The sequence below is a fragment of the Carassius gibelio genome, chromosome B5 (genome assembly GCF_023724105.1).
Source record: "Carassius gibelio isolate Cgi1373 ecotype wild population from Czech Republic chromosome B5, carGib1.2-hapl.c, whole genome shotgun sequence".
NCBI lineage: Eukaryota > Metazoa > Chordata > Actinopteri > Cypriniformes > Cyprinidae > Carassius > Carassius gibelio.
In genome coordinates this window covers 34,155,011-34,175,013 of record NC_068400.1, presented here as the reverse complement: position 1 = coordinate 34,175,013, position 20,003 = coordinate 34,155,011, and the positions used below count along the sequence as shown (strand labels likewise).

At 36.7% G+C, this 20,003-nt stretch overlaps 3 protein-coding genes across 9 annotated transcripts; 1 reads left to right on the top strand and 2 right to left on the bottom strand.

Annotated features, from left to right (window-relative positions):
• Positions 1 to 1,121: 1,121 nt before the first annotated feature.
• Positions 1,122 to 3,840, bottom strand: hspb15 (heat shock protein, alpha-crystallin-related, b15). The gene is made up of 3 exons (XM_052556896.1): positions 2,979 to 3,840; positions 2,761 to 2,824; positions 1,122 to 2,659 (listed from the first exon to the last, which is right to left on the bottom strand). Exons 1-3 carry the CDS (start codon positions 3,343 to 3,345, stop codon positions 2,476 to 2,478), a joined length of 615 nt encoding a protein of 204 aa, XP_052412856.1. The 5' UTR covers positions 3,346 to 3,840; the 3' UTR covers positions 1,122 to 2,475.
• A 55-nt stretch (positions 3,841 to 3,895) lies between these two features.
• Positions 3,896 to 13,108, bottom strand: dab2 (DAB adaptor protein 2). 7 transcript variants are annotated; one of them, XM_052556890.1, is made up of 16 exons: positions 12,722 to 12,895; positions 10,684 to 10,812; positions 9,726 to 9,966; positions 9,457 to 9,596; positions 9,106 to 9,204; positions 8,841 to 8,972; positions 8,607 to 8,690; positions 8,272 to 8,298; positions 8,138 to 8,188; positions 7,988 to 8,050; positions 6,804 to 7,412; positions 5,723 to 5,846; positions 5,000 to 5,632; positions 4,707 to 4,912; positions 4,464 to 4,546; positions 3,896 to 4,330 (listed from the first exon to the last, which is right to left on the bottom strand). In XM_052556890.1, the coding sequence occupies exons 3-15, from the start codon at positions 9,841 to 9,843 to the stop codon at positions 4,472 to 4,474; spliced, it is 2,361 nt and encodes a 786-aa protein (XP_052412850.1). In that variant the 5' UTR covers positions 9,844 to 9,966; positions 10,684 to 10,812; positions 12,722 to 12,895; the 3' UTR covers positions 3,896 to 4,330; positions 4,464 to 4,471. The 7 variants fall into 7 exon arrangements, with proteins under 7 accessions (XP_052412850.1, XP_052412849.1, XP_052412853.1 ...); XM_052556889.1 differs by lacking the exon at positions 10,684 to 10,812; XM_052556893.1 differs by lacking the exon at positions 6,804 to 7,412 and having other exon boundaries at positions 12,722 to 12,886.
• A 1,773-nt stretch (positions 13,109 to 14,881) lies between these two features.
• On the top strand, positions 14,882 to 19,667 carry c9 (complement component 9). The gene is made up of 11 exons (XM_052557571.1): positions 14,882 to 15,034; positions 15,204 to 15,312; positions 15,509 to 15,659; positions 15,748 to 15,898; positions 16,254 to 16,392; positions 16,931 to 17,338; positions 17,654 to 17,894; positions 18,065 to 18,199; positions 18,464 to 18,639; positions 18,732 to 18,960; positions 19,059 to 19,667. Exons 1-11 carry the CDS (start codon positions 14,958 to 14,960, stop codon positions 19,208 to 19,210), a joined length of 1,968 nt encoding a protein of 655 aa, XP_052413531.1. The 5' UTR covers positions 14,882 to 14,957; the 3' UTR covers positions 19,211 to 19,667.
• Positions 19,668 to 20,003: the final 336 nt, after the last annotated feature.

The window sequence follows — 20,003 nt, the reverse complement described above, 5'->3', positions numbered from 1 at the left end:
CAATCAGCAACACATATCTTACTTTTCAAAACGTTTTGTTATATTATGGATACTAAAAAGGCAGTGTGTCTGTACTTTTCTGAGGATACATCCTCTGGCCAACTTATATTAGAGATATAACTGAATCATATATAGGTAATAGAACAAGAGAAAATACTGAGCATTTGGCAAAATATATTGGAGTTTTTTTTTTTTTTTACTGTGCATAGAATACCTGAGACACGTCATTTGAGGACTTCTCATGAGTATTTGATGAAAGCTGTGGAACACATACAAAAATAGTCAGGGTACAACGGTAAGGAGAAACCTGCCTTCCTACTTTTGGTTACCCCAAGAAGGAAACCAAATAAGGAAGGTTTTGCGTTTCATAAATGACAGTGTCATGACCAGCAACGCAAGCAGTATGGTAGTATGAAGTTAAAAGCACAGAGAATCTAGTGTCAGCTATCCGGCTTTAAATACCAGGCAGCACCATCGTCTTGAGGATGGAGTAATGTTACATTAGTGAGCGAATCATTCTTTTTGAATGAATCTTTTAGGTGAATAAATTCATAATCCATTGACTCATATTTCTTATTCACTAAAATCCCTCCCTCCTTCCAGCGCAGTATGGCATTATTAGCAGTGCATATGAAGCTCTGTGGACAGATTCATCCTGTCAAAGAATGACTAAACCTTGACCAAACAGCCTTCGTGTATTAGATGTGATGGAGCATGTGATTTTCTGATTGTAGTGATTGAATACAATACAACAAATAATGTAAAAAAATACAAGGCAATCTGTTCACTCGATAGCCATATTTGCAAGGCATCTCTGCGGCTTATTCAAGAACAAGTCCTATCTAAATCCTGAAATCTCAAAAACAGCTAGTTGAACTCACAATTCATTTTTCAAATCGGCAACAAAATCGGAGATGAACTGAAAGTTTTCTCTTATTCTCAAATAGCATTTAAAAAGCTTATTTTTCAGGCTAGACCAGCACTGTGTCTCTGCAGCAGCTGTTAGAAGCTCTGGCTCCAATGGAGACCTGAGACTAGACCAGCTAATGCGTATGCACAGTCTTAAGCACGTTAAGCCTACACATGCACTTTGGCTGGTCTAGTCTCAGGTTTCTAAGGGAACCAGAGCTTCTAACACCTGCTGCAGTGACACAATGACTTTTGACTCAACAACTGGCTATTTCATTTAGGAGGAGGGATTTTTCCGCCATTTTGCACATTGCAATTTCTCCCATTCATTTCTCAAGTCTTGGGTTGCTTTTGAGTCTGAACGAGAGAAATCTTGTTTGTGACTGAAATGGCCAAACTGGTGCACATCACAAGGATAATGATGGTGAAGAGGTAGCGCTCGGCTCATGTAGTTCACCTATTTCCAGCAAAGAAAGAAATTTAAACTTTACCATTGTATGACAGCTGACCCACATTTTAGACCATTTTGTGGTATATTTTGCACTTTGAACAATTTACTTGACCACTGTACTGTTTTGTGTGCATTTTGTACTATTTTTATTATTGTTGTATGTCTTTTAAATAAAAATGACTTAATTATGTTTGACTTAGTTATGTGCTGCCGCTACAGTTTCTGGGCCCCCCTGAACATGTTGACAATAAACATAACTCCACAACACCTTTAAAATAATTCCAGATTTATGAATGTGTAAATGTCTGACTAAACAATTAAAACGTTAATTATGCAAAAAAAAAAAAAAAAAAACTTGTGCTTTGGTCATCCGAACCACATATTTACACTTATTTTACTTACTCAATGAGTAGATTAGGCACACATATTAATAAAGACCTTTTTTTTTTTTGTAACAAGTAAATACTTTTCTTGACTTAAAAACACATAAGACACTCTTTTGCGCCACCTGTTGTTGTATTTATGTAATATAGAAATTGTCACTGAATCAATCTGTGAGTTAATAATTTCGGTGAACAAACTGAAAATAAACGAATCTCTTGAAATAATCAAAATTTCCACGACTAAGAAGATGTCTACTCAGCTGCTTTCCTAAATATTGATCAATTTCAGTATACAGCCTCTTTAGACTTATGTCATGACATTCATTAATACAAGGTATCATTTTCAAAACAGATTAATTAAAATAGCCTTTCAAAATCAAAAGGATTATCCTGGCATTATGCAGTGCAATCCCCATTATGAAGCCCCATTTCATTTTTTTTTTTTTTTAATATAGCCTGAAAAAGAGAGTGATCATCTTTGACATATTCTTATACAGCACAAATTATTGCATAATTGTTTTGAAACCAAAGTAACAGCCGAACTGATCTATTAAGCATATTACTGTCACTGTAGTCTTTTGGTAATGGATCATAATATGATAAATATTCCCTTGCAAAACCAGTATTTACAAATGCTTCTAATGTTAGCCATCAAAAACAAACTGTTATGAAAACGCATACACTACCTTTATCACATATATATTTTGAGACAAGCTGTGCCTAACCAGTAACTTAGTTACTGGTTAGGCATTGCCCGTCTGATTTTGCAGATAACTGTTTGTCCATTATGTGAATAGGGATGACAGTCTCTCCGGGGAGACTGATGTTAGAGCCAGGTGATGGGGCCTCAACAGAGAGAATACCATCTGAAGACAGCATGGAGCTGATCTGTTTTAGGTCTAATTCAGCCGGAAGCCTAGTGAATGACACAAGAAAATTGAAATCAGCCTTGAATAATCATGGAGTAACACTGTATATTCTGTACAGCTGTAAACATGTTTAAAAAACCTCTCTTACATGTATTTTCTTGTAAAGGTTCTTGAGATCCATCTGTGATGCTCCTGTCTTTCTTCGTGATTACCTATGAGAGAAAACAAAAGAACTTAGTATTTAGGAAATTCAATCTGCAGCGTGTAATGTCATTGCATAGGCTAGTCATTTTTTTAACGTAAATACATGTTGCTTTATACATTTTACATGTGAAATAAAGACAGACATATCAAGTTAAATCATACCTGTAATCTCCAAATATCCCTCCTGGGTTTTGATGGTTATCTCCTCCGAAGAAAATGGACTGACATCTAGACAGATTTTCCAGTTTTGCGGTCCTTTTGTTTGTTCACACAGAGATTCAGAATTGCATCCTTCTGATCCAGTACATGATTTAGGTGGAGCCTCGGTGCAAAAAGAGCTGAAGAGAGGTATACGCATTGATCCTGGCCAGGTCGATGTCAATCCCAATCTTTTCCTTGCTGATTCTATCCAGCTAACCTCATTTGGTTCAAGGAAGTTGGGGAGGTCAGTGTTTCGGTTGAAAAGGTTTTGTGCCTTCTCCTGAAAAGGGTCCCAGCAACCATTTCTTTGAAACAAAGGACGAGGCATCTTTAAACAATTTCAAAACTGAAAAACACTGTTGGAGCTTCCAATACCTGATGCTGATGCAGCCAGAGTAAACTTGTGAAATGTTACAGAAAGTTGCCACTCACTTCTTTTATACTGTTCTTGTCTATTAAACCTTGATCCCAAATTATCCACTTATCCAATCCCAAATGTCAACAAAGAGGCTTGGCAAATCTTTCAACCCTGTGTTAACAATTTAACATACACGAATGATGCCATCCTGTCGGTTTAAATAGAACTGAAGGGTTAATGGCAAATTCTTAGCGCATGACAATGGGTTCACTGGCAATAGTTTCATTGCATTAATAGCTTCTGTAATCTGGTCACATCTTGGTGCTCTTTCTTTCACCATAGTTACCAACTTTGTTTTACAACAGTATGTACTATTAGCCTTTATATCAGCTCTAGAGAATTTTTCAGTCTTGTAAACAACATTTAGAGCCAGATATACTAAGATGCATTGCATAACACTAATGTTAAATTGAGAACTTGACAACAAAGATCACAAAAAAAAAAACCACAAAGCCAGATATTTATTCAAATTCTTTAATGACAAATCATTAGGATTAATCACTTTTACTTCGTCATTAATGCTCAGGATACTTGAATACAGAAAAATCATGTGCGCAAAAATGATCATTGTCTTTTATTCCCTCTCCTTCTCTATTCAACTCTCTACAAGAACCATACTTTAACAGTTCATCTTATTTCTTGAGTTTAATGACTTGGGATTGAAATGGGTTCATTTGAATGGGCTGGAGAAGAAGGACTGATCTGTGATCATTTAGAAAGGCACATACAGAGAAGCTACAGCAGATATATAGTGGGAATGAGAACAGTGCAGCACAGAATACAACAAAAAGGGTTTTACAAGCACATTTCTTTTCCCAGTAGTAGAATGAGGATCATAACTCTACAGTGCTTGTGTGGTCCTCTGGCTCGGTAGCACTGGATCAGTGGGAGTGTACTAAAATAAGTACATGAACAGGTAATATAGTAACAAATTATAATAATAACAAATTTCTTAGAGAGAGACTTAATACATAAAATATCAAAACATTTAAAGAAATATTTAAGTGAGTGTTTTTATATTTTCTCACCAACAGTCTCAGGCAAAAGGATTTCCCCCAAAAGGGTCTCCAAAAGCATCCGCAAGGGCAGCAGTCTGAGTGGCTGGAGTGCTCTGAGACAGAAAACAGGCAAAATTCATACAGGAAAAAAAATTATAATACATTTCAAAAGGTCAACAAATTTGTAATCCCAAAAACACAGTATCAGTTGAAAAACCTAGAGTACCTTTTTGACACTATCAGCTTTCAGAATTCAAATTCAAAAGAACATACTGTATTCATGGGAGGTGCTCCAAATGGGATAGATCCAAAAGTGTCATCAAAAAGGTTTGAGCCTGCTGTGGGAGTTGGGTTCGAGGGTGCAGGGGCTGGATTAGGAGTGAAGGCAGCATCCAAAAGGCCTGTGGATTGGGCCAGGGTCGGAGTCAGACCTGCTCCCTGGGTAGGAGTAGACTGCTGAGGAGCAAGTTTGGAGGTCCCTGTACAAGGTGAGGAACTGTACTTATCAAATCAACAAAATCGTTATGCTCTATTTAGTCTATATACATCTGTTAATAAATGAATACCATTTGAGTTAACCGAGATTTGGTTTATGTCGAAATCATCATGATCTGCCACCTCCTGAGCCAAGCCAACCTTGCTGGTAAAGTACTGGTCAAATGAGCCATTGGTGCTCGGACCAGTTCCTTCTTCTGCTTTCTGGGGCTTAGCCATCTGGAAATTTTTGAACATATCTTTTCCGGTTTTCTTCTCTTTCTCCCCAAGGGGGTCCAAAGCTGTAAAGGCGCTTTTGACCAGTGGGGGATCTTCCTTCACTGGAGGACGGGGTGGAGGTCGAGGAGGAACCACTGCACTCTGCTGCATACCCATCATTGCATTAGGAGGCATCATGGGAGCAAATTGGTTTGCAAAAGGGCTTGGCACAGGACAAGAAGTGGACCAGGCACCACCAGGTGCTGCAATTCCTGGTTGACCCCAGGCTTGAGTGACAGCTGGTGGACCAAAAGGGGAAGCCCCTTGCTGCCCCCATGCAGGTGCAGGCAGGCCTCCAAATGCAGGTGGTTGAGGAAAAGAGTTTGGTTGCCCTGGAACTATTACTTGAGGAACACCACCCTGAGGAGGAAACATTGTGGGAGTCTGACCCCATAGTGCTGTCCCAGGAGTCTGAGTGACAGAAGTAGAGCCCAGAGACAATGACCCTACGCAACACAGTAATTACATTAAATACAAACAACATAAACAATTAAATAAAAGAATGTTTAGATATAGACAGATAGAATGCATTATACCCAGGGCATTGACGGTGGAGGATGGTGTGGTGTTGAATAGATCTGCTGGAATGGATGAGGGCTGAGACTCATTCTGGGCTGGTGGAGCAAATAGTTCAGCTCCAAACAGATGATTTCCAGGTGACTGTGGGGTCACAATCTGTTTAAAATCATTTTAGTACTCTGCTTTTTAGCTAAATTACGGTGCTAAATGTGATGAAGCATGCATAAAAAAGGATATATGGAGTTTAAAATATGAATGATGAGAAAAAGTAAAATTTTATACCAAAGTTTTGCCATAGGAAAACATAAATGTATGTTAGGTTTGATTATGCATGTAGATACTTGGTTGAACTTATACTTACCCTGCACATTTAACGTGAGGCACAACAAAAATAAAATATACTGCCAATCAGATGATTTTCAATTAACTATTTCTGAGTAGAGCTCATGAAATGTCAGTTAGTCACAGTATTGCTTTCAGTGACTGCCATGGCATTGTTGTTTGCATGCATAATTGAAATCTGTTAAAAAGTTGGAAAGGAACATTTTAGTATGCATAAGGCTTCTACTGTTAAGAAGTGAATAAGGACCATGGTGTATAAGCATTACACTAAGTAGTTTTCTTAAGGAACAAAAAGTCTATTATCAATTTTTAAGACAAAGACAACAGTGCCATGTCCCACAACACAATATAATGTGGCAGTTTCCATCCAAGTTTTCCCATGTGCCAAAAAAATCCCTCTTTTAAACAACAAACACCTTCCATAAATCATTAACCCAACTATCAGTGTCCTATAAGACAAACTACAAGGACCGTTTCCCAACGTATGTTTTCCCAAGCCTCACTGCATATAGGAGTTTGTACATCTGTACATTAAAGTATTCTGTATATATATATATATATATATATATATATATATATATATATATATATATATATATATATATATATATATATATATATATATATATATATATATATATATCCTACTGTAATGCCAAACAGCACAGTCCTTGTAGTCTCTCTAGGCATTTGGGTGTGCACAGTAATACAGACTGAGAACTTTCTCAGAGGAAGCTTTTCCTGTCAAATGTTCACCTTCTCTCTCCTCCGCATGCATCCAGACTTCGAGCTTTGAGGTGGGGGGCAAAGGACCATCAAGCCCCCATTTTTAACAGAATTTTGCAGGTTGGTTTCAAACCATTCCACTGATTTACTTGATCCAATACTTAAATGGGTTTGGAGAACCGGAGGACCTGATTTGTATAACTCATTTAAGATTGCTGGGTTGTTTATTGAGGTTCTCAAAAGATTCTGGCTAAAGGGGGAATTGCTGTCATTCAGATCGCTTAAAGAAAGCTGGTTTACTTTGCTTTCATGTGACAATTGGTCAGTGGACAGTCCTTTAAGCTGCTGACTGTTTGAAGAGGAGCCTTCACTCAGGCTTTGCTGCAAATAAGGCCCATTCAAAATGAAAGAAGAAAGATCGGACCCATTTTTGGAAGAGAACATGGAATCGGATTGATCATTCAAGGAAGAAAAGGGATCATCACTGAAGGGATCGGTACTATAAGTCGGGAAAAGATCTGATATGGATGAAACAGGTTTGTCATCTGGTGTATTGGAGAGAGGGGATGAGTATGAGATGATAGGATTTTCTTGATTGCCAATCACTAAAGCAAAGTCAAGGAGCAGAACACTGTCAGGCTGGTTTTAGAAGAAAAAGAAAAAATGAGATGAGAGGCAGATTCTGTGAAAAATACTGAAAGAAAATATTTAAACCGTAATAGGAAAATTTTTTCTGTGATTTTCAAATCATCCAGCAGTAAATTATTCCATTTCCATAGTAAGGGTCTCAAACACCATTGTGTAATTGAGGAGTTCTCTTTCCAGTTTCTTGGGTTTGGGTGCCATCTACTGGCCAACGGGACTTTGGCAAAAAAACATTGTTAGTGATTGAGTATTTGCTTTGGTCATGAAAGAAAGCAGCCAATCCAAATGCTTGAGACCCCTAAAAGAGAAATGAGAGCTGATGGATGCCTTTGGTAAGTTGGTAAGTGTTAATGGAAACTAAGGGCAAAGCATTTAGTATGTTAAGAAAAAAAAAAAACCTTCACATCGTGCAGAGTATAAACTGGAAATCTAACCACATGTATTAAGACAAACTCTTTGCTCATTCCAGAGACACTTAAGTAAATCAGAACTCCAGAGATATTTTTAAAATAAATGATTCAATAAACGACTTAAACAGCAGAAATGTATGTATACTGTAGAATCATTACCGTCGGAGAGTGAATGTCAGGTGGAGTGGACATATCACCAAACAGGTCCATCTGCTCTACAGTCTGAGAATATCACAAAACATCCTCTAGGTTATTTTCTAAAGATTCAAGTTCAATAATATACATTTGTATGATGTTGCAAGCACTTACTTTTACAGCATTTCCTTGACCATCCAAGGTGAGTAAAGCATCACCACCATTCTGATGATAGAACATCAGGACAAATTAATAAAGGATTACATCAAAATAACTGACTGAAATATTGCCAATATATTTATACCTACCTCAATCACGGTGCTATTTCCTCCACCCTAGAAAGTTGTAAAGGTTTCAGTAAATAAAATGCATCTCAACATAGTAGGAAAACTATATGAAAATATATAATGAAATCTGTTTTTCAGCATAATTGATTGGAGAGGCATTCAGAGTTTAGGAGATGCTCGAGTTCATAAAATAGCTTAGCTTACTAACAGACAAATATCTAGACAAGCCTGCAATCCTTTTTGCATGAAATATACAGCACCAAATTCATTTTCAGACAGATGTATTTAAAATACTATAATCTAAATAACTGAATTTTTTGTTTGTAAGTAATAAAAAATATATATATACACATCACCTTCTGCGGAGCCTCCTGCTCTTTTTTCTTCATATTTAATATCAGCTGAAACAGATCCTTCAAATCCATGACCAGAGGCTCAGCCTGTAGAAGAGAGGAGTTCATCTTACACTTTGAATTACATATCATTCAAACATTAATAGGCATTTATATAACTGCACTTGAACATCCATCATGCTGTGCCCAGATTTGTTATCTATCATAAGATTTTGTGCCTGATGAACAAACCCTGACCTGCTGAGCTGTCTTAACAGCAAAAAACTGGTGCTGGCCCTCAGCTCCACAAACATATCCAAACGCCCGGTTATCAGTGACATCGCGAGCAATGAATGAGATCTTGTTCACCACATGTTCATGCTCAATCACCTTAGAAACAGAGAGAGAAAGAGATGACAGAGAGCACACTATAGTCAATACAGAACATTTTATGACAAATGAAATGGCCAGTTCTCAATTTCATAAATCAGCTTAAAAGGAGCATGTACAGGAAACTACTCACCCCAGTTTTCTCATCAATAATTTTGATTCCTGTTAGAGAGATGTTCACCCATATTCTTTGTTTGTGCTTGCCTTGAGAACGAGCAGCTATCGCCATGCCCTGTATACAAACAAGAATTGAGCACAGTATCCATATAATAATAACTGTACCATTAACAGAATTATCATCTCATCACTTTGGCCCATATCTCACTTACTATTAAATATCAAATGTCAGTAAACACCTTCCTTGCATCCTCATCAGTTTAACAGAAAGCTGGACCATAAAAGGACTTCAAAATCATATATGACTAAAAACAAATTTAAAAAAAAACACAACAGAGAAATTAAAGCAATAATCTTGGATCTGCACCTTCAGTTTCATCATGGAATCCTGACACATTTTGTCCCCTCTGGCTTCTGGGACATCATCCACGCCAATCAGCTTGGCTTTATATCTCACTCCATCACCCTGAAACCTGGCCAGCAGGAACTCATCTGTCTTCTCTGGGACTGTAGAAGAAGAGAACAAGCTTATCATTTAACATTTCAAATAAATAGATAAAACACTTTTACATGTTTGTTGTAGATTACATCAACCCTATTTAAAAGTATATTAAAAGAGAGGAGGCCAAACTGTACTTTTTCTCTTTTCCCTCCAGAATGAAGTTCTAGGTGTTGTGGCAGATGCTGGTTCAGTAGTTGATGCTGGTTCTGCTGGTGCCACAGTAACAGGCTCTTCTTCAGGTGGCTGTGACATGGTGGGTGCTTTGTTACAGGAGAATGAATGCAAAAGATGGGACAAAACCCAGCCAAGAGGCAAAAAAACAAGTCCACGCACACAGGTGGGATATTCAGCAAGCACACATTCTCAGCACTGCACCTGGGTAGAGAAAAAAATAATATATTAGGCAAAAGAAGCTGACAGATTAGACAGGTGAAATGTGACTAAGATCTCTTCTCTTTTATCCATGACATGCAGTCACAGAAAGAAACATTTACGTACATGGTTATAATCCGTTTATCAGATTAAACGCCAACATCACGCAGAAAGATCTCAATCATTCAAATTCACATCAATCGTCCGCTGCATAAGCATTAAACAAATGTAAAACTCTACAGACCAATTTAACTTGGCCCATAGATTCTGTCAGTGACAAAAAGACAGAGGAAAGCGAGGAAACGCTGTCAGCAAAAAAAAAAAAAAAAACACTTCCTGCTTAGTACGCAAAACAAAAAAAGTGCCAAATAAGTTTTCCATTCCTGAAATACATGATTTATAGGAAAATTACATTGAGTGAAAATTTATTATTTCAATGTCTAATCTCCACATTTTAACTCCGCAAACTCCACAATTTCAAACATGGGATCAATAAAGCGGTCAATCAAAATGTATAAGCTTCTAGCTAAAAAAAAAAAAAGTTTTTAAATCACAAGGATTTTTCATCTCATCCAAATATTCACAGACACCACTCATATATGATTCACCAACAGAAGCATAAACTTCTGAAAAGATTTCAATCAGTTAAGAAACTTATGTCTTATTCAATAAAGGATTTGGAAAAGATTAAATATAATTTAAATGGGTTCGAAGACATACCTTAAGCAGCCAATAGTGTTCAGCTGTGTATTTCTCAGCAGAAAGTGGCAAGAGAGAGCAAAGGTGGGCAGATCAAAGGTTGAGCAATTAAAACCTGTTAATCCTTTTCAAGCTCATCAGCTCTACAGCCTTAAAAAAAAAAAAAAAAAAAAAAAACATTTCTAATCCCATGATCCTCAAGATTACCCAAACGTTCTCCTTTCAGCACTTGTCTTGGAGCAGAATTACTTTTCCCGGTTTAAATTTGAGAAGAAAATCAGATTTCCTCAGATTATCTCTTCCTTATCTGACATGAATTTGCCGTGACCAATCTCTTAGACACAAGCTTATGAGTTTACAGAATTGTAATGCAGCAGGAGTTAAAAGCTTACAGAGGCAAGAGAATGACCAAACTGATCTGAAAATAGCAGGGTGCATTACATTAGAGGCCACACAGAGAAGAAAATCAACTGCCATCATGACAGTGTTCAAGTTTTAGAATGGACTCAAAGTTGTATTGTGACCATGAGCTGCATGTACATAATCTTTTGATCTTGCACAAGACAAAAGCATAATTCCTTAGGGAGAACATACAGATTCATATACATAAAAAAATATTGGCAGATCAAGTTCTAGCACAAGAACCAAAAAATATGGCTCTCAACTGGTAGAAGAGTAACATTTTATGACACTCAACAGCTGACAGACAGAGATATGAATAGTTTATTAGCTGTGTAGAGCGGAAAACGGTGGCAGAATTACTATAAGACAATTCTCATTACTGCAGAGTTGAGGGTCATTCAGTGTTGAAAGGCCTGTAATGTGGCAACCATAAAAAAAAGAGTGATAAGCGAAATGAAGATTCTTGTGCAAGAAGACACTATAATGAGTGTTTTCTGCTTAACAAGCACCCAATTAATCTGCATCCTCTCTCTTACAAGCACACAATAAAACAATGATTAAAAAAAAAACATTTAACAGATTTTGCCTAATCTCGAACTCTCTAAATCACAAAGAAAATGTGGACAGATTTTTCCATCTGAATGCCGAGATGCTTAAGGATGTTTAACACATTCTATGATAACCTGGATGACGGAGAACATTATTCACAGACAAATACATCAAGAAATCTTATGACTATCTACACATTAACCCAGATGAACCAGGTAAGGCTCAAGATGGAGGAGCACTCTGCATTGCTGAATTCAAACCCTTTTAAGAATTTAGAACTAAGACCATATAACCCCTTGAATGTTTTGAAGACACTTCTGAGATCCACATGTCTGAGACTGGAATCTTCCACTTACAACGGAACTCCTTTCAGTGCAGTACCTAACATAATGTTTCTTATACTCAGATGAGGCCATGTCTCATGGTCCTGGCTGTTCAGTAACTTAAATGAACCCAAAAGTCACAACAGTTAAGTTTCATTAAAAACAGTGGATTCAGCAACAATCTTTGGGTGTCCATAAACAGAGGCACAATTCCACATCAGCAATATTACAAGCGTGGAAGTTACACAAAAGCATGCAATACCCAATACATTACTAATAGCTGATTAGCATGGAATTTAAAATAATAATAATAATAATAAAACAACTTAATTTAAGTTTAAATGAAACCTCTGAACTTGGTCAGATAACTTATCATTTTCCTCTGGTTTTAAAACATTCAATAAACATTTGCTTTTTCTTTCTTTTTTTACCACTGATTCTGAAATGTATTATATAGGCTAATGTAACTATGTAGTCTATTTTTGTTTTCATATAAACGTAGCACATAATCGCGTATTGAGTCATTTTAAACATCACTAGTTTATTTCGTCTCCTTTAATTTGTAGTTTAAAGGCTGTAGGCTATTACTGTGAACTGAAATAAGACAAGAAAATATACAGCGTTCAAAGTCATTTCGTGGGAAATGTAATTACTTTTGCTACCATTAATCACTTTTACTTGCCATCAAATCAAATACCCACGCATACCAAGCTGAGAGGTCAGACAAAGAAAAAAACGCCACAGGTAACACGTGAGGATGCAGTGCCAGAGTATCAGTCACTCACCGCAATCATGCATTCTTGAACTCCACACCTGAAACACTGATAACGAACTCAGGATGAGCAGATGAGCGCCGTGGACAGTCTGAATGAGTGTGAAACCTAAACCAAACAGGCGGTCCTCAGCCTCCTCAAACGGCTGCCGCTACCGAGCGCCTCCCACAGGTAGACCTACCGCGCACCTTACCTCTGCCTTTATAACCTCACCTACAGCTATACAAACACTAGTGATTGATCAACTTTGAATTTTAAAACAGATTATTTTCAAAATATTCTCAACTTGGATATATATTGCATAATATGGACACATATTTTTTCATATCAATAGGCAATTTCTCCTGAAATATTTGTTAAAATGAGAGCTCAGATAAGTTTGCATGACTTTTGCAATGTACAGATTTCCCTTTCATTAAACCCTAGAACATTCCGAATGCCAGAAAATAAATTCAGCTCTATGTTCATCCTTCCTTCCTCATAACCTTTCCTTTGCTGACACTGCTGACATTGAAGAGAACGAATGGGTAAAAAAATAAAACAAAATAATAAAAAAAAAACACACAATCCAAATCTAAAGTTTAAGACATGTTTTAAAAGAGTAGAGGGGACGGGGATAATTATAGAAATAATACTAAACAAACATATCTTAAAATATGTCAGTAAGTGTAACTGTTTGTCTCAAGATGCACATTAGTAATGTTTTTAAGGCACATTTATAAAATAAATCTACTTATATGTCCTAACTAAACTATGGCCTAATCCTATCTTAATCTAAGCCCTGTCTGTGAAACCAGGCCACAGACTATTTGCATATGAAGTATATATATTTATGGTTTGACCATATAGTTTTTTACTCTAAAATGATCATTTTCATTATTTTTAATAATAATGATGCATTTTGTTTGTAGAGCACTTTTTCAGGGTTCCTTAAAGATGTTAAAAGTACAGGAATCAATAATAATAATAGGGTTTAAAAAAAGAGGAATATTGTAATTCTAGATTAGCTGGCAAGGTATTACTGTCTCTAGAGGGATTTTTTTTTTTCTTTTTTTTTTTTGGATTGCAGATATAGCCCATATATTATAAGTCTCCCACAGTGCCCCGAAAACAGGAAAAGAAGAGAGGAGTGCAGTTCATGCCCCCTCCATCTTCCTGTGTGAGCCGAGGGGAAGTGTCTGAAACATTAAAAAGGGGTGTTCTAGTGTACAGGACAGGATGTTCATGGACCTCTACTTTGCATGGCCAACATTCCTCTTTGACCCCACACAAAGACCCCATCAGAGCTGTATTGTTTTGTGACATGTTTGAATTTGAGGACTGAGGAAGGCAGCTGACTTGGCACAGATGAAGTGCAGGCTGCTGATAGGTCATTCACTTTGAAAGCAGGAATCTAGACTAAAGTATATACTTTTCTTTGTTCATTACATGTTCACACCATCAAATAATTTATTTTAATGGATTTGATTATAAGTAATAAAATAATACTTAATTAATAATTAAATAAATAAATATACTGTAATGCTTCTCACCACAAACATCCATAAATGGGATTTATCAGTAAGACTGACTTTTATAAAACATTTACCAAACAAACAGGCACATTCTCAAAAGCCTGCAACTAAACACTTTTTGGACTTCTGGTATGTCAATAGTATTTGTTTGAGATTTCAACATGCCTCTTAAATCAATGGTCTCATGGTCAAAAAAAACAAAAAAACAAGGATTTAGTTTTACACTAAGCTGACCTGAGGTAGAACTAAATTGAGGAAAAATGTATTTTAGTTATTTGTTTGTAGAATTTGTTATATTATTTAAACATATTTACCTTCTAAGTACTTCACCCAAATAGAACATAATGTAATCCCAGGATTGGGTAACATTTATTTTATGGGTAGTTTTTATTTTGCACGTTCTTATTTTTTTTAATAATATGAATGAATTATTTGTACTTAATACAGAGTATTAAAACAAGAAAATACTGATTCTGTGACAGAAAATCAGGTAATAGCAGGCAAAAACAGCTTGAAATACTGAGATAGATAAACATAAGATAGTTACAGTTATCACATGATTTCAGATAATCTGGGAAAGCACAGAGATATACACAAACCTTTGGAGGCACACACATTTCCAAACTCCTTGTTAATTCTAAAAAGCTTGATGTTAATTATTAACCTTGTATCGATGCTTAAATACAAGTGTACAAATTCCTACACACATTCAAAGGACCATCCAAAGCTTCACCATGAAGGCTTTAGCTGCTTTATGTGTAACAATATGCATTGTTTATCAGGTTAATGGAAAGAGCATAACAGACCATGTGTATGTATAATCCTCTAAAATTGGAGAGCATTCTACACTAATAGATTTGGAAAATGCGGGAAATAATACCTTTGTTTATTTATTTTTTGTTTTGTTTGTGTGTTAAAGCAAAGTCATGCGCTAGAATGGAGTTGGAATTGTAAGTGATAACAATTTATCTTTCTCAAAGGCAAGGGTCAAGACGAGAGGTGCGTCAAATTAATGATCCCGGCTCAATCGACTGCAAAATGAGCGCCTGGTCACAGTGGACGTCCTGCGACCCGTGCACTAATAGGACGGTACTGTAATTCCTGTTTTCTCTCTGTTTCTCTTCAAACACCTATCTTGTCACCTGTCTCACACTTCTGAATGTATAACGTCTTTCAAATTGTCATGTCAAATCTTTCTGATTTCACAATAATCCAACAAGTCACACAACTTAATTTTTCAAAGATTAAGAAATGTGAAGCATTCACTTATGTCTGTGTAACACAGCATCGCTCTAGAAGCATTGAGGTCTTTGGGCAGTTTAAAGGCTCTAGGTGCATAGACCCAATTGGAGATCGGAAACCCTGTAAACCATCTACCACATGCACGATGGACCCTCCACCTGTCTGCAAGAGCTCTCAATGGAGGTGCGAATCAGGTTAGGATTTTTTCTCTTTGCAAATCTGACCAGTCGAAAATCAGTGGTATGAACTTGTACAATATTATGAATATTACTCTGCCCTAAGGAATATGTATAAGCAAAAGTCTGAGGTGTAATGGGGATTATGACTGTGGAGAGCCTGATACGTCTGATGAAGATGAGTGTGATACCATCAGGACACCTTGTGGCAGGACAGCTGTATTTGAGTCTGATATAGCCATGCAAGCTGGATATGGGTCAGAGCTTAAATTTGATCATAATATCTTAATTAAAGTTAATTTGTTCAGCATGTACAAATGTTGTATTAATGCACATAAGGATTTATTCAGCAAGAATACATTAACTTGATCAAGAGATATTCTGAAAAATAAAAAAATATATTGCTATTTCAAATTGGGGTCTTAATTCATTACTGGTAAAATACACTCTTGAAATTGTTTTAGGAATTATGGAACCAACATTTGTCTTTAACTGTAATTATGAAATCAAATAAAAATAACGACTGACACACAAATGTTGCAATTATCACTACAGTTCTGGATATACAACTTCAGCACATTTCCTAAAGATGCTTAATTCCTGTCTCAACAGAATAAACATTCTGGGATCAGGACCTCGAAGGAATCCCTTCAATAACAGATTCTATAACGGTCAATGTAACCGGATCAGAGAACCATCCACGTTGGAATATAACAGATTGCCTTGGAATGTTGGAGTTCTTAACTATGAGGTGGGTCTCTCATTTTACTGTATTCCTGATGTCAGCTGTTGTTTTACCAAGCTATTGAGTATAAAAGGAATAGTTCACCTAAAAATGACAATATTAATTGCTCACCAGTGGATATCTTGTGAATGGGTGCCGTCAGAATGACAGCTGATAAAATAACACAATAATCTCCTGAACAAAAGGCTCTGTGTTTCCTAATAAACAAATTCATCAGGATTCTTTTTTTTTTTTTACTTCAAACCATTTAATCCAGCTAAAATAGGAAACATCTATCTATAATATTGCCTTCTCAAGTGAAAGGTTCTCTCATCTGAATCAAGAGATAAATATGCACTGTTTTGGTGTGAGAGGGCATTAGTGACTTTTTCACCGATGACAGCATTATCATGGATTGTCTTATTTTAAAAAGCTGTTTGGACTATCATTCTGACAGAGCCCATTCACTAAAAACGATCAATTGGTGAGTAAGTGATGTAACAAACAACCATCTAAAAAAAAAAAAAAAAAAATTAAAAGCCTTTACCTGTTTCTTTATCTTCAGACAAAAGTGGAAGAGAGCAGCTCTAAGGAGATGTATGAGGACATTCACTCTTTAATAAAAGAGATATCTAGGGAAACCTCTACATCTTTTGAAGTAGGCTTAAACTTCAAGTTTACACCTACTGAGCCTTCCAGTTCTGGTTCAGGTGAGGCTGGCAGTGCCGGTGGAGGTGGTGAAGTTGCCAGTCCCGATGGGGGCGGTGCAGCTGAAGGTCCTGGTGAGGAGGGTGAAGCTCCAGGTCCTGTTGAGGAGGGTGAAGTTCCAGGTCCTGGTGAGGGTGATGACACTGTTTCTAGTGCAGACCAAAAACCTGGTCCTGGCTTAGGTTTCAGTGCGTCCGTAGGATTTGACACAAAGAAATCAACAACAAATATAATCAAACAGCTTTCAGAAATCACACAAACCAAGGTGAGATTCAGGTTTATTGTTTGTTCTCTTATGAAAAGCTATTTGCACTTTATTCAGAATAATTCACATCTTAGACTCATGAGCCACCATGGGCATAGAACAGGCTGGAATTTTAAACTGTAAAAAAAAAAAAATATATATATATATATATATATATATATATATATATATATATATATATATATATATATATATATATATATATATATATATATATATATATATATATATATGTCTTTTGCTCATGTAGCATCTTAATATAAATAATAAAGACTACCTTCTTAGTCCGCTTACTACAAACACGTTCTCTTTCAGAGAAAGACCTTCATGAGAGTGAAAGGCAGAGTCGAGCTGGCAACCTACAGGATGAAACAGCGAGGGCTGGAGGTGTCCTCAACGTTCCTGGACGATGTGGATGCCCTGCCACTTACATATGAGAAGGGCCAGTATTTTGCTTTCTTAGAGGACTACGGAACACACTTCACCAAGAACGGAAAGTCTGGTGGAGAATACGAACTTGTTTATATAATGAATGAGGATATCCTTAATCTAAAAAGTAAGTAAAAAAATCTAATTTAATTTGTTTTGTTTTTGTCAGATATGGAGACAAAGGTATAGGCTACATGATTCAATGACAAGGCATTAACAAGAAGCATAGCTCACGTTCTCAGCCTGAATGTCTCCTTATTTGTTTTTATTTGATGGTTCAACTGAATCTGATTGCAGAAGTCACAGAAACCACAGTCAAGAAATGTTTAGAGATTGGACTTAGAGGCGACTTCCAATTTACTCAAGCAGCAACAGGAGGAGGTCATATTAAACCAAAAAACGACTGTGAGACACTAACAGACAAACCCACAGGTGTGTATGAGTATACATTTTTAACAGTAAGCTATTAGAAGGATTGTTCACTCAAAACTGAGCAATAAAATGAAAGGGTTCAGTGTTATTTTGGCCCCCACTGACTTTCATTTATATGAATAAAAACAGTTAATTTACAGTAACTTGGACCTGAGGGTGAATAATTGAAGATAGAATTTATATTTTTTGTTTGAACTATCCCTTCAAGTTAATCAGCCACAAGCTTTCTGATGAAGCTAAATTGCTCACAACTTTGTTCACTAGATGGCAAGGACACCAAGGGGGTTATTGATAAAGTGCTGATCGCAGTGAAAGGGGGCAGTCCGGCTTCAGCAGTAGCCATGAAGTCTCAGCTCACTAAAGATGGCATCCTAGACTATAATCAGTATGTGGAATGGGCAAAGACCATCACTACTCTCCCAGCTCTCATTCACAGTGATGTGAGACTCACCTCGCCTTTTTTTTACTTCCCAATGCATGTGTGGTAACTGCTGTAATGGAACACAATTTGTTTTCATTGTTGTGTTGACAGCCTGAACCCATCTACAACGCGATCCCTTTGGACTTTCCTGATGCTCAGCCAAGACGGGAAAATCTCAGAAGAGCCATGGATGACTATGTGGCCGAGTACAGCGTGTGTAAGTGCCAGCCATGCCAGAACGGTGGCACTGTGATCCAGATAGATGGGGAGTGTAAATGCATGTGCCTACCAGGGTCTGAAGGAGTTGCGTGTCAGATCATTGAGAAGGAACTGATGAAAGGTGTGTGTTTCTGTGTGCACTGGCCTGAAAAACTTTGATATAATTAATTTGTGTTGGTTTGAGTTGAATGTTCCCTCTGTCTGTTCAATCACTTCTAGCTAAGTCTTTTGAACAACTGGGAAACTGGGGTTGCTGGTCTTCCTGGTCGCTCTGCTCCGGGGGGCGTCGCAGACGAACACGCAAGTGCAATTCTAGCGGTGTACCAGGAGGAATCTGCAGAGGAGACACAACTCGTGAAGACTACTGCTAATATAGTAGTTCAAATACACAAATAATCATGAGGCATTAAAAGTGTTGTGTATAAAATAAGATACAAATTACATGTACATTCAGATGACAAACACGTTTGACAACACTGCCATCTTGTGGTCAATAGTGCAACCGAAAATAGTTGCATTACAGAAAGTAAGCTTTTATCATATTACCTAGCTGACTTTTTGCCTACCTTGGCAGTAACATACAGTGATGGTTTCACAAGTAAATTTAATGTCACTTTAAAATATACCATGGTATGTTATTGATTTACTAAATACCATTACCTATTTAAGTTTAGTTAAACTAAAGTGTGTTTCCTCCTGTCTCATATCATACTCATAACAATAAGGTGATATGAAAATCAAAGATAAACTGGTGGTAATTATCCTGTCTGTTAGTAAAGCCACAAGATTTACTCCAATAAACAAGAATTTACTAGAGGATGAATGTCAGTGAATGAGGCCTTTGCATCTTTGATCACTTTGACTGTGAATTTATAGTAACCTTAACCAGACGTTAAATGATATGACTAGAATCTACTTACACAATATACATTTTTTATGTATTACCATCTTCATATTATTATTTATATAATACTAAAGCATATTTGAATGTGTAATTTAAAGAATAGCTTTTTTAACAATAACTAGTGTTTGGGGGCACACAAAGAATGTATGTAAAATGAACGTATAAGGAAAAGATATGATGTCGAAGTAGATGGCTCACTTTTCACTCTTCTCGGGCCTCTAGAGGTCAGGTTAATAGAGTAGATCTCTTAGCTCCCTATT